Source organism: Barbus barbus (genome assembly GCF_936440315.1).
Source record: "Barbus barbus genome assembly, chromosome: 46".
In the NCBI taxonomy this organism is placed as follows: Eukaryota; Metazoa; Chordata; class Actinopteri; order Cypriniformes; family Cyprinidae; genus Barbus; species Barbus barbus.
Window position 1 is genome coordinate 19,137,227 of NC_136724.1, and position 21,163 is coordinate 19,158,389.

At 36.7% G+C, this 21,163-nt stretch overlaps 1 protein-coding gene across 3 annotated transcripts in view; it reads left to right on the plus strand.

Moving 5' to 3' along the window:
* Positions 1-3,884: 3,884 nt before the first annotated feature.
* The window catches only part of LOC306865286 (dihydropyrimidine dehydrogenase [NADP(+)]-like), a 189,160-nt gene continuing 171,881 nt past the window's right edge, over positions 3,885-21,163 (plus strand). For 2 of the 3 annotated variants that reach the window (XM_079409817.1, XM_079409819.1), the window contains exon 1: positions 3,885-4,278. In XM_079409817.1, coding sequence (XP_079265943.1) covers positions 4,240-4,278 — 39 coding nt within the window. In that variant the 5' untranslated portion in view covers positions 3,885-4,239. The remainder of the gene's footprint in view (positions 4,279-21,163) is intronic. The other variant, XM_079409818.1, reaches the window with a different exon arrangement.

Consider the following 21,163-nt stretch of genomic DNA (forward strand, 5'->3'; position numbering starts at 1 on the left):
TTTATGAATTTGAAGTCTTTTACAATTATTATGAACTACTTTATTTTCCAAGGTTGCATTCCTGTCCTTTGAAATAACACAAAACTAGAGGAAACAGAAAGAACGCGCGTGCTTGCGTGCACACAAACACACACACACACACAAACACACACACACACACACACACACACACACACAAATCTTTTGTGCATCTCAGAGACTACTTGTGTTGTTTCGATGCACTCAGGATGGATAAAGAACATGGAGAGGATGCTGCCCTGGTGGGACAGGAAGTAGAGACTCAGAGGGGAGCAACTTCACCTGCTGATCACCTTCAGTCTGACCAGTGGAACTGGCCTCTGATTGGACATGTCTGATAGCCCATCCAATTGATGGGAATGGGAGAGAGAGAAAGGAAGAGGAACCTGATGACAGTTCCCTGCAGAGATGAAACTCTTCAGAAGCGCTCAGAGAGAAGATGACACTTCATACCACATCATTTGATAGGATTCAGAGAGGGTTATGGATCCTGTCACACAGCCAAATGAAGTCGAGGGGAAAACCGAGTCCCTGGGCTCTTCTCTGCTCCAACACCAGCCTGTAAATATCATGCATTATTGATGGAATAAAATTTTCAATCTTGTTAGTTTAAAAGCTGACAATATGCCGGGCAAATTAAAGATGTGATGTTCGATGCTATGTATAGAGAAAGCATCTTCTAAATCAAAATGTATGCCATAATGAATATACGAAAATCACAAATGAGGTCTCGTTAATATCTCAGATGTTTCTCCTAGAAATCAATGCAATTAAAAAGAGAGCAAATGGAGATTTCGCTTTTTTTTCTGTTTCCTCAGAAAAAGGCCCTATCTCACATCTTCTCTTGAACTTCAACTCTGCAATTATATAAAGATCTGTAATCTATACTACAGAATATTGTAATAATAAAAATATATATTTTTCCATTATAAAGAACCTTTTGTGCAATTGAAAGTTTCCATGGATGTTAAAGGATCTTCAAGGAACCATCAATGGCAACAATGGCAATAAATAACCTTTATTTTCAAGAGTATAAAGTGAAATTAGGAAAAATGTCAGTGGATGGCAATATGCCTGAGAAATTTTAAAGCGGGAACAAGCAAATTAAATCAAGGATTACTCTTGACGTGTAAAACGGTCATTGGGGAATTGGATTTGACATGGTCATACATGAAGAAAATCCTATTTGAAGCTAATCGTTTTAAACACGCTTTCATGCCAAAAACCTGACAATGCAGTCTCCCACACACTGTTCAGAATAATGTTGTTGAGACAATAAAGGATCATGCATTACTCAGCTGATTGTGAATGCTCTTTCATTTACTGAATAAATTACGGCATTTATGCAGCACCCCAGCGATTCCCTGTCTGTCTGTATGTGGACAGAGACATATCTATATGCACACTCACAGTAAATGTTGCTGAGGCCCATTATGAACCATCTAGATTATCATAACATTATATTACCAAGCAGTCTTTCACCTCATGACCAGAAATGGCCCGAGCAGTGAATAATCATCAGTGTAATATTGAGATCTGCTCTCAAGTGCCGATGCCTGTGAGGAAATAGCGGCCTCTATCTCCAGAATGACAGGCATTATGGGTTTAGACAAGTTTAGTCAGCAAAATAACCCATATTTGATTTTTAAGCAAAAAAAAAAAAAACTGTGTTGTGAGTATGATTATTCATAATTTGATATTTTAGTTATACCGCCCACTAATAGCTTTAGGTCAACAACTGTGTTGCGGTGAGTGATGAGACATCCCTTCACACAGACAAATGACCATTGCTGTGGTCAATTACATTTTACACAGAAATGGATTTCATTGGCTGTAAAAGTTAAATAAAATTGGCAGAAGTATAATTAGATTAGAAAATGTGGACTTTGAAGGGCTTAATACAATTAAAAAATATAAATAATAATAATAAAAAAAAAGTTTTTTGGAATTGTACCTAAGGCTGAGTATTATTAGAAATTAGGGCAGATTCCAGGAATTGTTATTTTTTGTTTGGGCTCAGAAGAATTCTTCTAGGTTTAAATGGATATTTCACCCCAAAATGGAATTTCTTTTATCATTTACCCACACTCACATAAATACAAACTGGTATGAGTGTCTTTCTTCCATTGAGTACAAAAGATGATCTTGACGGTAGCCATTGAATTCCATAGTATGGAAAAAAATACAATGGAAGTCAATGGCTACCGTCAACTGTTTGGTTACCAACATTCTTCTAAACATCTTTTTTTTTGTGTGTTCAACAGAAGAAAGAAACTCATAGACGTTTGGAACAGTGGATCATGGCAGAATTTATTTTTTGGGGGCGATCTAACCCTTTAAGCACAATTTTTCACGTAGCCTACTATACAATTTTATGTATTGGTGGGCAGCTTTTTATGGTTGAAGCAACAAGTCCTGACCTGATTTATAACCAAGGCAAGAAATACAAAAAAAAATAAATAACAACAACAAACATGGCAGTCCTGTTTAAAATGCCAAGTCACTCTGGACTTGCAGTTAACTGTCTCACTGCTGCAGTATCGACCGCAATAACTGCGCTGCTTTTCAGAGCCACAGTCACAAATTCTAATCATTTGCCAATAAACACACGTATTGTCAAGGTAAAAGCCTAGAGAACAAAAGATGACTGAAATGATCAATATAAACAATCTTTGTAAAGACATTCCTTTTTAACACGATTTCAAGCAGCATTGGTGATACCTCACTTTAAAGCAGCCTAGATACTTATAGATTATAGGTTATATTAGTGTTTTGTTAAATATACAGATCACTGTAATGAGCCATAGATCAAGATGATCAAATACTTTGAAGAACATGAATATAAAAAATGACACAATATTTTATGAGTCCTTTCTCTGTAAACATTGAGTCATTGTACAAATGGAGGTTAACATCCTCTGCTGCTTGCATTACAAAGAACTGGATCACCACTGAAACACTATCGGACTTGCAGACGCTTCTGTCACAAGGTGATCAATACAAGATGTGTGTGTTGTACTAGATATAACAAACCCTGCTGTTAGGGATCATCTGCATTTTACGGGCTTGTCTGAGGGATGAAGGGAAAATAAATTTGTGTCAGTGCAATAAACACATGTATTTTATATACACATGCATAATTACTGTGATCATGGGAACTTGGGAATGCAGATGCTTGTCATTTTCTCAACTGATGATAACATTAAAGGTAATTTTATGGGAAGCAGTTTTGCAGGGGTTTCATTCTGCGAAAAAATGTACACTGTATGTTTATGTGATGACAATGTTTCTCATTTCATAATGCATACTTTTTTTTTTACATACTATTTTTTAAAATACAAATTTTTCAGCATTTATCTATTATAAATATAGCCCATATCATGGAAAACATTTAAAGTTAACAGGTTTAGCTTGTGATTTTTGTAAGCAGTGTATATTTTGAATATACCTATAAAGAAATACAGTTATAATTAGCAGAAATTGACTGGGTTGAACCTACAAGTTACCGGCCATAAGAAGCCAGATTATTAAACACGGGGCTACACAGTTCTGTTTTCCTATTTATCTTTATATTTAACGAATAAAAGGTAATGCAACACATACCTAACACCCTAGAAACTCCATAGCAACAGGCCAACAAGCTTTCAAAACAGCTTGCAACGAAATATCAACGCCTTGGCAGCCAACCACAACACCTTATCAAGGACCAATGTAAAAAATAATAGTAGTAATATTGATGATAATAATAATAATTTTATATATATATATATATATATATATATAATTATTATTACTAATAGTGTGTTATTAATATTATATATGCCAATAAAATTTTTAAGACGGGGATAAGCTACCATTGAGTTTACATTTAACCCCATCCTGACTTGACCAAGCACTCGCGTCCTCACGCGCTGCGCAGAAAGTTAGCGTCAAACAAACTTTATCTATCGTCTGAAAGACCCTCCACAGGTGCCCACCAGCCCCTCAAGGAGCTCTCTAGACATCTATGCCGTTGCTTTAACTGTCAATTCGATGTCGCAGTTGACGATTTCAGCCATTCTGACTATATACGCGAAAGGATCCTGTGGTTTCTCAAGAAAGACGACGATTAAACTCTGGAAGTAAACCTATACGGCTCGAAAACGGGACTATCGTCGGAATACAAACACTTTTATTGCTCTGGCTTCATTTCATCTTCATTCGTTTTGATTTGGAGGAAACATGGCACGAATGCTGAGCAAGGAGCTGCCGGATATCGAGGTATAAACACTGTTTCATAACATAAATGAACCCGTATTGTTATATTGCCAGTCTGATGTGCGTTAAAATGAATCTGTGATACTAAACATTAATGCAGTATTTGTGAAAGAAGACATATTTCTTAATGTGAAACCGTCGAATCCTCAACTTTTTATCCAACCTTATTAATGTCCAGAAGTTCCCTTTAAAAGTAACAGCAGTCATGTGTTTACATTGTTGTTTTTCTGGAAGTATCAAGGTCAGACAGTAGTTGGGTGTTTCCGGTCAAAGTCACTTATTGTAAAAAACGTCGGTTATTTTGTATTCTGATACCAGTCTTTCATGATAATGCATTTTGCACAGTTTTAATCCACAACTGACTCTTTTGCAGTGGTCAGTTAACCCTTTATGCAACATTCCTGCTGTGTACAGTGTGTGTTTGCGTGTGGCTGTGTTGAAGTACCAGAGTAGTGCATAACTTGTTTTTTAAATTAGTATGTGGGCCAGTGCATAGTATTTAGTATTTTTAGTCCATTGTTTTAGTGTTTTGTCAATTTACAGTAACTGTTGTAATGTTGTTGTTTTTTTTTGTGGTTGATAAAATGTAGCATGTTGGATTATGGAATTGAAATTGAAAAACAAAGAATTGTCATAAGAACAGTGAGTTTTTCCTCTTTTTTATTGTTAATCTATTTGTTTGTTTAAAATTAATCAGGTCTATTAGGCCACATTTGAACTTGAAGTCTACCCAAAAGTTACAATTTTCTGAAAATGTACTCCCCTTTAGGTCATCCAAGATGCAGATTAGTTTGTTTTTCATCAGAACAGATTTGGAGAAATTTAGCATTACATCTCTTTCACCAGTGGATCCTCTGCAGTGAATGGGTGCCGTCAGAATGAGAGTTCAAACAGTTGACAGAAACGTCACAATAATCCACAAGTAATCCACATGAATCCAGTTAATGAATTAATATCTTAATAGGTTTTTTTTTTTTTTTAGAAACAAATTCATCAAGACATTTTAACTTTAAAACTGCTACATTCAGCTAAATAGTCAGAAGCAATGTTGGAGTCCTCTATACATAATTTTGCATAATATTACAAGTGAAAACAGTTCTAAAAAAATCTATGGATTGGATTTTGATGTGGGAGGACAACAGGGGATAACCTTTTTTGCTTAAGGAAGTCTTATTATGTATTATGGACTGGCATTTTGTCCAGAAGTGATAGTTTAAAGTTAAAATGATGTAATGATGAATTTGTTTCTCACAAACACAATAGATTAAACGATGGACTAGAGTCGTCTGGATTATTTGTGGATTATTGTGATTTTTTTTTATCAGCTGTTTGAACTCTCATTCTGACGGCACCCATTCACTGCAGAGGAATGGAATTCTGTGCATACAGAAGGTTTACTTACTTACTGTACGCAGTATACATACTGCAAAAATAATGAGAGTAGCATGCTAGTGTGCTGTTTTTAACATGTCCTCTATGGGTGTGAGCATACTGGTTGTTAAGATCAGGAAAGTGTTCCTGGAATGCTGCCATAACAAATTCTGTTCCACTAGTTGAATACAAATTATGTGTGTTGCAGAAAAGTTTTGAAGTACAATGGAATTGCTGGCAGTCATTTCAGTGGTGTATACACCGGATTTCTTTTAAAACCATTTTGAAGTGTTTTAATGATATATGCATGCCTTAAGGGTTGTGCTATAGACAGCTTCTGCATTCCTTTGGCATACAGCTCTCATTCTTGTAAAGAGTATTGCGATCCAAACAAGCAGTGAGTGAACACACTGGAAATAATGACATGTCCAGATAATCCAATTTCCCAGTTATTATACGGTTAGTTAGGTCTGAGTTGCAGACTGCAATGCTGTAATGCGTCTCAAAACCATGTGGTTAATAAGCTGTACTGCTAACCATGTGAGAATCACATGTCAGTTTACAACATTAACTAAATCATGAGTATAAGGAAGTGCAGATATCCCTGTATTTCACTGTTACCTCTTCTAGCTCTGTGGCCTATGCTAAAAGTTCAGTTAGATTCTTATGGTTTTCTACTGACGTTTAGTCAATGTGACTGGCCAATTTTAACTTTATCCTTTGACTTTCCTTCATCGAGTTTCAATAACGTGTCTGACAATGAATTGTGACAGAGCAAATTTGATTTTATAGAAAAGTCCCAAAAGCCTCAAAAAAAGATATATTCCGAGTGCCAACTGCCAAGTGATAAAATTTATCAGCAGCCAAACATTGGTTCTTACATTTAGATTTAAGATTTGAGGCAAAGGTTGAGCTTGAACATGACATGATTAAACATTTTGGAAACTTTTGCAGATAACACTTCCAATTGGAATATGTAGTAGACTTGCAAGTGCTTGAACTGAAATGTTCTAAACTCTTTAAAGCATTCTCTAATTGTCTCATTTGTTTTGTACGTACATTTTATTCTATGTGTTGACCACCAGAAATGTATATTAAATGCTTTAATGGATCATTTGTGATGTTTTCATTAACATTTTGTTGAATGGACAGCACTTCTAAATACATTTTAATTGACTGTTAACATAATTTTAGTACTTTAAGCCACAGCTTTAAAGATTAAAGTGAATTCAGGGCAATTAGGCCTAAAAAAGCTACTTTGAAACGTTTTATAAAAATCATTGTGAACTGAATTGAATTTCTTGATACATTTATTTTATTTTAAAACAGAATTTTAATATCATTTGATATTTCCATTAAACAAAAAGACAAACATTTGTTTTGTAGGTGCTTTTTCCAGATTCAACAATGTAGTAGGAATATGTTTTAAAATTCTTTGTACTACTTTCACTAAAGTTGTGTAACTGGGAGTAAACAAGTTAAGTTTACGCTTGTTTTCTGTTCTAGCGCTCTAGGTTGTTTAACATGTGCATGCGTTTAGGCAAACCAATCAGATATCTGGCAGCATGTTTTTCTTGCTCCACAGGTAAAAACCCCCTTTGGTGTCAAAGTCAGAGATTTCCGAATATGCTTGCTGTGTTTAAGGATGCGTCTGGTTTAGCATCCTAGTGCTGGGGTTCCTGAACTTTTTTTTTTATAGATGTAAAATATTTTTTTAGAGATTTTAAGTTAATATTTCAGTAATTTAACAACACATTCACATGTTCACAATTCTTTAACCGTGCGTTCACACCGCCGCCGACAAGAGCGTCAAAATTCGCTCTGGTCGCCCTGCCAACAACGCTGTAGAAAGATTTGTTGACACTCTGACGATTGAACACTTGGTCTTGTATTTAAAGTAGCCGCTAAGAAACCAAGCATGTTCTTGTGCAGACTGACCACAAGTAGGGTATAAGTTAACCGATCGATGGAAATAGCTACATGTAATTACATGTTTGCTAACGAAATAAACCAATACAAGTCATTTGTGTGGTGTGTTTTTCTTTGTGTTCATGGTTAAGTGCTAGTCTGATTTCAACATGCAGTTTATAGGAGACGTTTACTAGCCTTGGTCTTTAATTAACATTAATTTGTGGTCAGGCTACATTACAAACTTCATGGTTGAAGTGTAGACTAAATACAATTGGTCAAATCGGTGTTGTTTTGAGCAAATTAATTGCATTCCCCCTGAAAAAACAAGCGTTCTAATGCTTGGGAACTAATGTGGTTGGAGCCAAATTTTACAGGACTGCATTCTCTGGAATTCTGTCAAGCGGAGGACTTCTACATTCCGATTGGTTGCTGCCGAACCGCGTCATAGCTCATTACCATAAAGTTGACCTGAGTTCAATCTCCTCGACTCCCACACCGCCCAAGAAGCGTCACGACGTGCCGCTACTCGCCGCAGCTCTCCGCCAGCTCACATTGAAAATGAATGACTTCCGGCCACTTTGACGATCTCGCCGGCGGCGGTGTGAACGCACAGTAATAGTCATATGACATGCAAGTAAACAGATAAAATATAAATTTTAGTAAGTATGTAGGGCTGGATGACTCTGCTGCTAATAGAAATGGTTACATTTAAGGGTGTTCACATCTGGGTTTACTCTTTACAAGAACCAACCAACTAACACTGCAAGTTACAAATATTTTTAAATTCTTCACTTTCAACACATCAAATCCTCAAGCTTTTGTTTAGCTGGGCGGAATATTGGTGAAATGCTGTAAACTTCTACTCTACCCTAGTGCATACTCACCTCTTCTTCATAACTGCATGCTGTTGTCTTTTTTTATCTGTCTTTGTATAGGATTTCACAGTAGTGTAGTAGATGGCATTACAGACATTTATAATTCTATACTTGTTAAGATAATTTAAAAAAAGCATAGGCGTCATATACTTTTGCCATGGCCAATTTGCTCCCTGCCATTTTCTGAAATAGCCTCTGGCAAGGATGTATCTAATATAGAGGATATATCTCCAATTGTTGAGTAGGAGTTTTCTTTTCATTCATGTGTTATACAGCAATGAGTGATGATCTTAAATTTTGTTTTGAAGTTTAATGTTTTACTTAGTTGTTGTAGCAGAAAGTGATAGAAGTAGATTTAATATGGGTATAAAACCGTTGTTTATAATGAGGGGAGGTGGCTGATTTAGAGAATTTAAAGGGGTAGTTCACCAAAAATGAAAATTCTCACCCTCAAGTTGTTCCACACTGTATGCATTTCCTTCTTCTGTTGAACACAAAATAAATAAGGAAAATACAATCGAAGTCAATGGCTATCAGCAACTGTTTGGGTACCAATATTCTTCAGTGTTCAACAGAAGAAAGAAACTCCTACAGGTTTGGAACAACATGAGGGTGAGTGACATTTTTGGGTGGTCTGTCCATTTACGGTCCATTTTAATAGCACCCAATTATGGTTACATCCTTATTTAGCATCACCATTTAAAGGGTATTTGCCCATTGTACCTTGCATCTGCAGTCAGGTTGATTGTAGACATAATGGTGTTGGTTACGCTACACAAGGTGGAAAATGTTTAGCACTTGCTCTCGTCATGAAACTCGTCACATGTTAATACGAGTAAAGATGGCTGCGTCTCCATGCTGGGCGACACTAATGCAACCTTTATGGAGAGCAAAGGAGAGTAAGTCAAGCCCTTCATTAGCATCTTTATTCAGGCCGTAATGACAACACTGACGTGACCTTCGGCTCTTCGCTGCACTTAAGACTGGGACTAAATGACTCCTGTCTGCCATTGAAAATGGCTTTCTAAATCTCATAATAATTGCCATCTCTGGAGCAATTAAATCCTCCATTTTTCTGCAGTTCTGTCAGATGTCTTATTTTAATATCCATCCGCACTTCTGAAAGCGCTAAATGTGGGGCCCTTTTGTGTGCACATGTAGATTAATTAAAATCCTCCTGGACTGCTATTAGAGTTCATTAAAAAACCCACAGCAATACAGCATTTAAACAAAGAGGTATGACTCCGCTGGCAGACCTCTGCGCCTCTCCTGGCCCGCGCTCTCATCAGACGTCTGGAACACTGACAGGGGATTGCTCCAAAATAAAATGCAAATGAAATGTTATGGAAATAGTTGGCCATTCGAAAAGCTTGCATGTTATTGCAAATCACTGAGGCTGCAAGCACTCTGCTTTTTAACCCTTAAGACTGTAGCTGCAAAACATCTCGCATCTCTCTCGCTCTGTTTACCCCCTGCACGATGTAGATGGAAATTTTGCATCAGGAATGGATGTTGGATGTTTTGAGTACAATTTGCGCTGGTTTACCACGCAGACGCTTCAGCTGCTTCCCTGCTGTTCGAGGTGAGGTCGCCTACAGGCAGACATTAGTCCTAAAACCGTGTTTCCTGATTATTGTATCGCCTAGTACGTGTGCAACTGGTATTTGCAGCATTTATCAAAGTGTATGACAAACTGAAATCCTGTTACAAGTCCGTGGCATTAACAAATAAATATTTGCTGCAAAGGTTGCCAAAAAGCTGCTATATTCAACCAGTGACAGTCTAAGAGGTGGAGACAGACCATTCATTGAGAAATGAATGGGAGAAATACAGAACACAAGTCCAGCCTTCCAGTTAAAATAGCCAATCATCTTTTTGAGAGCATTTGCTTGCTGTAGAATGTTTATGTGCATTACCAGCATCATAATTCTTTATTAATTCATAAATAATTTTAGGGCGTCAAACCACATGGCATTTTACAACCTGAACTAAACAATAAATAAACAATTAAATTATTTTAAGTCATTTATATATTTGTTGTTTCTAATTGATTCATATTTTAATAATTTCTAATTATAAATATTTTATTTAAATTATAGAATGTATATATATAAATTATATTATAAATTATTTAAATTATAGAATGTTTATATATAAATGGCAAAAGTTATTCAAAACCAATAAATGTAATAGAAATACAAAGATTATATTTCTATGGAATTGACACATTCAGACCAAATTTTTCTTGTCTTTTAAACGTTTGGACAGTCTAATCCCGTATTTCTAACCCGTATTTCAAATTTGGAATAAAATCGGCTATATTGTGTGTTGTTGAATAAACCAATAGATATGGGTCTATGATATGACGCTTATGTTACTGAAACCTAATCTTGACAGCGTTTTGGAGATTTTCAGCTGTGTTTGTATGCCGCCGAGTGAACTGACTTGCCTAAAAGCGACTTTGATTCCACCCTGCTGTGTGTCGTATTTTGATTGCCGTCTCTGTTTCAGATGCAGGCAGGCCTGCGCGTGGCGTCTTGTTTGGTGCAGTGGTGGATCAGTAATTGCACCTCTGCCAGGGTTGGGTCAGACTACTCTTGTAAACAATCAGTACAGCAGAGATGGTACAGAGGGGTTTGTCACAGAGCCACCGTCCCTTGAATGCAAGCAGAGAACTTCTGCAATGCCAGCACATACCTGGCCGCACGATTCATCCCACCTCCCCCCTTCCTCTGATCCTCTGGGGGGGGGGTTGCGTACACGTTCACCTGATCACATGTGACCCCTCTGTCTGCTGCAATCTCTGTCTGCAAACTCAATCCCCCTCGGTGGAGTTCATCGCCCAGGCTCCCTCAGGCCAGTCGGCTCGTTTACACACCCAAGGAGCATGTGGCATATTGAACCTTTTTTGCCTTTTCCCAATCCCCCCTCTCTCTCTCTCTGTTTCTTCTCCACTGAGAGCAGATAAAGCCTGGGTCATCAAGCCCTGATTCTTTACAGTTCATTTCCCTTCTGTTTCTCTGCTAATTGTTTTTCGAGCCTCAACATGGCCAGCGACCATTTCAAATGCTGATGGCGCATATTGGCCATTACCGAATTAAACTGCCTCGCAGGAGGAGTGGCCAGACGTGCCCTATGCTGCACCATGAGTGGCTGGTGATTTGATTGACAGGCTGAGGGGAGGGTTTTAGGCCAGTCTAGCTGGCACAGAGAGAGGGAGAGTAAACGATTCATGCACTGCTGACTGGAACCTTCAGACGCCCTCTGCAGGACAGATATGAGACAAACAGAGCTTGCCTTAAAGGAATAGTTCACCTAAAAATATAAGTTCTGTCATCATTTACTCGCTCTGTATGACTTTTTTCTTTTGTGCGATGCAATTTAGAGCACGATGTTGAAGCCGCACTTTTCCATACAATTGAAGCGGATGGTGACCCTAACTGTCAGGCAAGAATTTTAGTGAAGAGCGACTTAAATTTTAATTTGTTCCTGACACAAAGATATCATTATTTCAGAAGACTATGATATGGTGCTTTTTTTTTCTTTCCTTTTTTGAGACTGACAGCCCCTTGTCACAATCCACTTTCATTGTATACTGAAAAAAAATGGATTTAAAATATTAAGTTAATTTAACAAACAATTACAAAGATATATTAAGTAACACATTGAAGTAAATGTGACATTTTGAAGTAGGAAATCTGAAATAGTATTGTCTTGTAAAACATACAATAATATTTACTTACAACTTTGAAAAATAACGTTTACAGTGTACATAAAAAAAAAATCACTCAAGAATTGCTAGTACATTTCATAAATAATTACAAAGAATTAGCAAGTAACACATTGAAACATAACATTTTGAAGTAGAGAGACTGAAATCATATTTTTGTTTTAATTACAACTTTGAAAAATAATGTTTTGCTGACTGTGGAAGAAAGCAGCTCAGACATTATGCCAAACATCTGCTTTTGTATTGCACAGAAGAAACAAAGTCCATCCAGATCTGGAAAGCCATGAGGCTGTGTACATGATTGAATATGTTAACTTTAGAATGAACTATATCTGTAACCACTTAATTGCCTTGTAGGTTAGATATAGCAAGGCAAGAGAACATTTGATTATGTTTGTATCATCCATTTACTATCTGTATTTTGTTCAGTCTCATATTTCCCTTGCTGTCCACCCACATTTCCTAGCAAGCAAAGTTTACAGCCTTCAATGCCTCGGCAATAGGGAAGGATTGAGTGATCTGTATGCATTTTTTGTTTTATTCTCAGTGGAGAAAATCAGACAAGCCTTCGCTTTCACTCCCTGACTCCAAAATCATTTCTCTGTACTCTGAAGTTGCTGACTTATAATCCATATGACCATTTTTTGATTTTAAAGATTCAAGGTTAGGAAAGTTCCTCTGGCGTAGGCATGCATAACGTGAAGGCTTGATCATTTCCAAAATGAGCTAAATGACTCACAAGCACCTTTATTTAACTAAATGAACCCAATCTTTAGTAGTTTAATTGATGGAAGTAATATCATGCATGAAGGATGACAGCTGTTTTTAAGTTTCAGTGATTATATCAATATTGTGCTTAGTAAATCTGAATGTAATGACAGCAAACAAATTAGTTTATGAAAAAATGTGTTTAAACGGAAACGGTGTCATTGGTGCCAATATCAGATTTTTTTTTTTTTTTTAATTTTGAAATTTGAAAACCACATTTATTCAATTTTTTATCACTCCATTTGAAAACATTAATGCTAAACTTTTAAAGAAATGATTAGTGCTGTCAAATGATTTTGCGATTAATCGCATCCAAATTAAAAGTTTTTGTTTACCTAATATATGTATGTGTACTGTGTACTGTATTTATGTATATATAAATACACACACATACAGTATATATTTAGAAAATATTTACATGTGTATATACATTTATATATTTATATTTTATATATAAATATATTTTGTATATAAACATAACATTTTTATTAAATATATGCATGTGTTTGTATTTATTTAATAAATATACACAGTCCACACTCATATTATGGAAACAATTTTTATTTTGGATGCGATTAATCGCTTGACAGCACTAGAAATAATATTTATAAAATCAATTTAGAGCCATTTTTAATCACTTAATCATTTAAAACATAAATTTTGATGAAATATTTTCTCTATCAAAATTTGTTTTGTGCCATGTTTTGCATCGTACTACATTTATTTATTTGTTTTTTAATTTTACTGAATTATTAGAGGTCGAATGGTCAGTGCAAAACTATCTAGTTAGAATTCATTTAATAAATTTGATTTAACAAACAAATTGGCTAGTTTTCCTATGAAAACAATTTAGATTTTTTTTTGCATTACACAATAAACAAAGTTGAATCAAATAATGTGATAGTTCAGTAGCCTGTATAAGTAGTACGTTAAGGAGACATAAATGGCTCCATTTCCTGAGAATCTGTCTGACATCTGTCTCTCCCCGTCAGAGATATTTGATTATTTTCAGGTTCATATTTGGTGCCGTTGAAGTACATCAGCCCAAATAAAAATTTGATGTGTTATGCATATCTGTGTCTCATATACTGTTCTGAAGCTTATAGGAGAGCAAATTATATTCAAAGCCTGCGTTTGATACTGCTGATCTTTATTTCGCTAACGGTAGATCAATATGTGGAAATTCCCCTATTGATCTGAGCCAAAGACAAAACAGGGTGGCGGCTTGCCAGCTGATGTTTAGTTATTCTCCCCTTTTTTTAGCTTTAAATTATTTCCTGTTCAAGGGGATTAAGGTGTTATAGAGTTAAATTTTAGCTGCATGTTCGCACCGTGTACGCTAAGAACAGAAGTGCCTCTTGCATACTAAGGCAGTGGAGGTTCTCTGGTGTGCAGCAAGAGGACGGTGAATGTAATTTATTGCACAATATGGTGCTGTTATTGATTAGACAGCAAAAGGGCAGTACCAGCTGCTCTGCTAATAGCCATATAAATGTTTCAAGCATGTGTCACCACCTTAAAACCAGCCCTGGGAGAAAAAAAAATGCAGGGTGCTGCTCTTAGGACATGTACCCAGCCAAATTGTAGATAGGTCTGTTACTATTCTATCAGTGTATTTAAGGAATAGTTCACGCAAAAATGAAAATTCTATAATCTGTAATCATGTCATTTTAAACCTGTAGACTTGCTTCTGTTTCATGGAACGCAAAATGAGAAGTTTACAAGAATGTTCATGCTGCTTTTGTGCATATAATGAAAGTGAATGGTCACTTGTCCAGCTCCAAAAATTACATAAGCTCCATAAACATAGTCCATCTGACATATGCACTATATTCCAAGTCATATGATCGATTTTTATAAATACTGAAAAAGTGTCACAGTTTCCATGAAAATATTAATCAACACAACTGTTTTCAGAATTAATAATAATAAAAAATGATTCTTGATCACCAAATCAGCATATTAGAATGAATTCTGAAGGATCAAGTGACACTGAAGCCTGGAGTAATAAATGCTGAATATTCAGCTTTGCATCACAAGAATAAATTACATTTTTAAATATATTAAAATTGAAAACAGTTAATTGTAATGAAATAGGTTTTACAGTTTTTTGATCAAATAAATGCAGCTTTGTTGATTATAATAGAATGTTCAAAATTGGAGTCAGTAAGATTATTTTTTTGTGTGTGAATTGTATATTCACCAGGTATGAGATCCAGGATGCAAAACGGTATTGTTCAAATTTCTTAGTGACAGATTTTCAGTGAATAACAACTTAAATTTCTATTTTAAATGAATTCAGTTCTTTTGAACCTTTTTTTTTTATTATCAAGGAATCCTCTTTAATTTAATTTTATTTAAAAAATATGATTTTATTTATTATTATTTTCTTATTTAATTTTTTTTGTCTTTTATTTTTGTTATATAAAAATGTATAAACATATTTTGTTAAAGAAAAAGATACAGTACAAAGAAATGTTTTTTTACTAATATTAATTTGTTATATGCAATAGAGCAACAAATTCCAAGTTAATGATTTAAACTTTGCTTTATGCTAATTATTTGTTTACGCATGCGGGTTGTTTAAAAGTAATGCCGGTATATTCACTTATGATTATGCACACATTATGCAACAGAAATAAGATTTTGCCATTGTATTACGTTTTTGCTTTTACTAGAAGCTTCCTGAGTTCATTTGAATTAAACAAAGTAGTTCGCTCCATGTGCACTTTGGTGCAGAATTCAGCCTGGGCTTGAGCCCCACATTAATTAGCACTTGCAGCTGAGTTTGATTTGCCATTTCCTGTTGTCCATCATAGAGACTCCCTATCTGATTTTCTCTGAGGGGCTGCAGTTTGCCTGATGTGGCTGGGCAGCGCTGGTTATTGATCTTCCATCTGTTTGGGCTGCGTGATCAGTGGAGAGTGATAAAAACAGACGCAGCGGCTCCCCCGCGGAACCATCTAAGACATGCAGATGGGTCCGGTGCGGAAAGGGCTGTCAGCGCTACCATACTCACATCTCCGCACTGCTGCGGCCCTCTCTGACTGCAAAGGTCATGCATCCGACTGGGAATGTGGCGTTTTTTTGTTTTAAATATTGTTTGATAACACACTTAGCCCCTGTTTGGCTTCGGCTCCACAAGGACTGCTGAATAACTGCAAAAATCCATGCCTGACTCAGACTGTCTATGGCTCTGGCATATATCAGCTGCGCTGCGGCGAGCATTTTGTCTGGGGAGCGAGAAGCCTCCTGGATGTTTGTGCGAGCGAACGCCCAGTGCTTAGCTTGTACAGTATTTGTGTTTATACTCTAAATCTGAATGTTGTTTTCCTTCTGAGCCCTAAAGATGCGTCTGCTCTCTTGTGGAACGATGTTTTAAGATGCGAATGCTGCCCTGCAGTGTGTACAGTAGTATTGATTGGGAGGTATGAATGCATATTTAATTTCATGCGTGGTGTCGATCTCATTGGCGTCTTGACCAAGAGTCCTTTTGACGTTTGGTGAAAGATGGAAAACCTTTAAAGTGATAGTTCACTTAGTCAATTTTATGGAGTTCCAAAATGGTAGGATTTTCTTTCTTGGGTGGAGCATAAAAGGAGAAGTTTAGCAGAATGTTAAAGCTGCTGTTTTGAGGAACTGATCTTAAAGGAATGTTTTCAGACTGCATCCTGCTATGTAGTGCACTGTCTGTTCTAAGATCAGTGAACTCGTTTGGTATGAGTGGTGCTTAGACTGTAGTACAGAAGTACAGACGATGTAGCAGAACAGGTAGCTTCTTCTTTCTTCATCCAAACATTTTGTATTTGAGGCAGAGTAAACATCTGTCAGGCATCATTAGCGTTTGCTTTAGCCCAGTTCCAATGTACATCTGTTTTTCTTGTAAATTTTCCACTTGAGGAGAGAGGGTCAATATCAAGCTGGAAACAAGAATATAGTTGCAAAATTGCATTTTTACTTACTTTAATGTTCCTGAGCAAATTTTAGAAGATGTGAATACATATAACACTATTTTATTATTTTTATTAAAACACATTATGTGCTAAACCACCACCATTTAAAATACTATTGTTCATGTATGGACTTTTACATAATTTTCTATTTTCTTTTCTTTTCTTATTATTTTATTTGATATTTAATTTAATTAAAATTTTTATTAGTAAATGCCACCACTATTTAAAGTAATATTGTTCATATATGAAGATTTTATTTGCAAAAACCGATAAACGCCACTTAAAATTTTTTTTAAGTGCCATGCATTATTCTCTACATATTTTTAAAAAGCCGGTATTGTCCACATTCAAGGCATCGCGAGTTCACGTTTTCACAGAACTTTTCATGGAACCTTGCAAAAGCAGCACGTTACAATGGTGAGGGAAAAGCTGCTCTGTGTATTGTGTGTAATCACCGCCATACACTCTATGATCACAACAACGTTTGTCAGACATCTACATTGTCATCTGAGGAGATTATAAAGATAAAACAAGTGTTTTTGTTTAACTCTGAAACATGAAATGTGGAGTTATCTGCTTTTGCTATAAAACACACTTTTAATATATAAAACTTGAACTTCTATTTACTTTAATTTTGTAAGTTACCTGTATTTGTTTAAGTTATTATTATTCAGTCAAAACAACCCAACTGCAGTTTGATTGATATTACTTGGAATACACAATAAAAAATAAAACATGATTTCTGAAAATAAATAAAAATTGTATGTTGTTTTTGCAAATAATCTCTTCATATGGACTTTTACATAATTTTCTATTTCTATTTTAAATAAATTCAGTTCTTTTTTCAAGGAATCTTTTTTTATTTTATTTTATATTAAATATAATATAATATATAATTTTACTAAATACAAAAAATAGTGATAAAAAGATTATTTGATCATTTTTGTTTTCTTTTTTGGTATTAGCTTGTCTTATTTTATTTTGTCTTATTTTTTTTCTTGTAATTTTATTTTGTTTTGATTTCAAAATATAAAATAAATATAAATAATGACTGGCTAAAAAGTAAATTTTGGCTATAAAAAGTTTTTAAAACTCAACTGTCAATTATTGCAGCGAATAGCATTGCCATAATTAATTACATTTATCTATTATGCAGATGTTCTTAAAAACACTTTTCTAATGTCACTGTTTACACTCTTCTAATAGCTGTTTGTTTTTTGACCGCCTCTGGTTGATCTGATCACTGGAGTTGTTTTGTGCAGAGAACGTTTCTTAATTAATAAAGCATAGACTTTCCTGTGTCCTGTCCTCCCATTGGGCAGCAGATGCTAATTGTGTTTGAACATTTCTAATCTTTCAGACCACCTCAAACAAACCGTGTGCTTCTATCGCAGGCCTTGCAACAACTCCTGCTTTTGAACCTGGCGTATGCGCCACAGGACGAACAAACTGGAGTAGTTAGAAATGTGGAGGTTAGTTGTTTTTGCGTCACTGCTGCCCCGGGCTGATTACAGTCCCAGAATCCCGTTAGGATTTCTCCTCCGACGAACAACCTTGTTATTAGCTCCCGGTTTACCTACAGGCTTGGCCCCAAAGAACATATTAGCTTTCCTTCTGCACATTATATGAAAATGGATAAGTAATGTTGTCCATAACACACTATAAAACCCGAAGAAGTGGATTTTTATTGTTTCGGCCTGTATCTCACACTGTGCTTTAACTACATTTTATTAGGTGTGAAATTAAAATTTTAATAGGCTGATGTCTGGCTTTAGGAAGAGCGGGACGTTTGTAGAGGTGCTAGAGTCGAGCGCCACGGGAGAGAGGCGGGTTACACAACGTCTGCGGGCCCTTTTAACATCTCATACCTCTGTATGAAATAGACTTTCATCTTGCCTACTGTGAAAATATTAAAAGACGAAGCTTCATGTGTTGTCACATTGCCTGCGGGACACTAATTGAGGTTGGTCGCCAATGTTGTTGGGAAAGGTTGAAAAGAGAAAGAAAAATATCTCAAAGTGACTGAGGAACTTCAAAAAAAGAATGTTGCTTTGTGGTGTCTTCAAAACAATTAAACGGGAAACATTTAAGGAAATGACATCATCAATGGGCCCTTAAAACTCAAAAAGGCATAAAAGCACTTAGTAAATACACATTATGTGCTTTACCACCAATGTTTAAAATAATTTAGTTCATATATAGACTTTTACATATGTTTTTTATTTCTGTTTTAAATAAATGCATCTCTCTTGAACCTTCTTTTATCAAAGAATCCTGAAAAAAGTACTGTATCCATAAATATTAAGCAGCACCGCTTTTTTCAACATTGATAATATTAAGAAAAATTAAGAAAATTATCTTATTAGAATAATTTTTGAAGAATCATGTGACACTGAAGACCTGAGTAATGCCTGCTGAAGATTCAATAAATTGCATTTTAAAATAAATTAAAATAGGATACTGTAATAGTTAATTGTAATAATCTGTCACGAAATCACTCGTGGAAATCATTGAAAGATCCAAGTGCAACCGGTAGAAAACAAAGGCAAAGGGTAATCCAACATAGAGTACAGAAAACAATACTGACGCAAACAAGGGCTAACAGAACATGGTATATATAGGGAAGTGGTTCCCAACCACTTTCCTGGAGGCCCCCCAACACTGCACATTTTGCATCTCTCCTTTGTCTGACACACCCATTTCAGGTCTTGGAGTCTGTACTAATGAGCTGATGATCTGAATCAGGTGTGTTTGTTTAAGGAGACATGGAAAACAGACAAAGGGTGATGGGAAATGAATTCCCGAACAGACAAACTATACTTTTATGGGCACTCCAGCAGATGGCTGTGATATGACCCTTGCTTTAAAGAGCGGATTCCAGAAGCTCCATTATGCCTCAAAGAATTCCAGGAGGGAGGAGGACCAGGGGGAGGGATGGTGGGCCAGGCCCGTGTAGTGAAAGAGGTCCTTGAGACAAAGGCAGACCAAGGTGCCAGTGCAGGGCCGGCAGGATGAACCAGCGAGGCTCCGGCCAAACAGGAATCCCAGCGGACGGCCAGGGTGTGGCCGAGAGCTTGGCAGGCAGCAAGGGCAGAGCTGCGGAGCTGACAAGGCAGTTGACCCCCTGGTAGCTCAGGCAAGACTGCAATGAAGAGCACAGAGAAGTTAGTAACAGCCTTGATGGCCGTAACAGGGCAGGCAGACGGTTCAGCAACGGTCTCCTTGACCATAACAGGGCAGGCAGAGAGTTCACAGACAGCCTCCATGGCCATGACAGGACAGTCAGAGAGTTCACAGACGTCTCCTTGATTGTAACGGGGCAGGCAGAGTGTTCACAGACGCCCTCCATAGCCGTGACAGGACAGTCAGAGAGTTCACAGACGGTCTCCTTGAACGTAACAGGCCAGGCAGAGAGTTCACAGGTGGCCTCCATAGCTGTGACAGGACAGTTAGAGAGTTCACAGATGGTCTCCTTGACTGTAACAGGACTGGCAGAGAGTTCTCATACAGCCTCAATTGCCATGACAAGGCAGACTGAGAATTCAGGAGTGGTCGCCACCGTCCAGAGAGGAACTGAAGCAGACGCCACTGCCTTGGGAGGTTCTGCAGCAAAAGCTGCCACCTTGGGAGGAACTAGAGTGGACTTTGAGGACTTCAGAACTGGAGCGGGTTTATGAGTGGACTTTGAGGGCTCCCGGAGAGGAGCGGCTTCTTGAGCGGTCTCTGAGGGCTCCCAGACCAGAGCGGACTCTGGAGAGGACTCTGAGGGCTCCCGGCCTGGAGCAGATTCTGAGGCAGGCTCCTTGGGGAAGCTTAAATGGGGCCAGCAAAGCAGAGAGTTTAGGTGGGGGCGGCAGGGTAAGAAGCTTGGTTGGAGCTGGCAAAGCAAGGAGCCTGGGTGGAGCTGGCAGGGCAAGGATCATGGGTAGAGCCGGCAGGGCAAGGATCATGGGTGGGACAAAGAGAGTTGACTGGTCAGTAGCTTCTGGGACCAGAAGCTACTGAAGGTGTGCTCTCTGGTGGCATAATATTTAACTGTTTTTACGGTATTTTTGTTTAAATAAATGCAGCCTGGGTGAGCATAAGACTTAAATAAATAAAAAACATATTTTATAAATAAATAAATATAAAAAAGAAAATATTACAAAATATTACAAACAAATATTTATTATTTATAGAGTATGTTTAAATATTATTTGGATAATATTTGGTACTTATAAATTGCTATTATTTATTATTTACATATTTTTATATTTTTGTTTTTTTTTTCATTTTTGAAA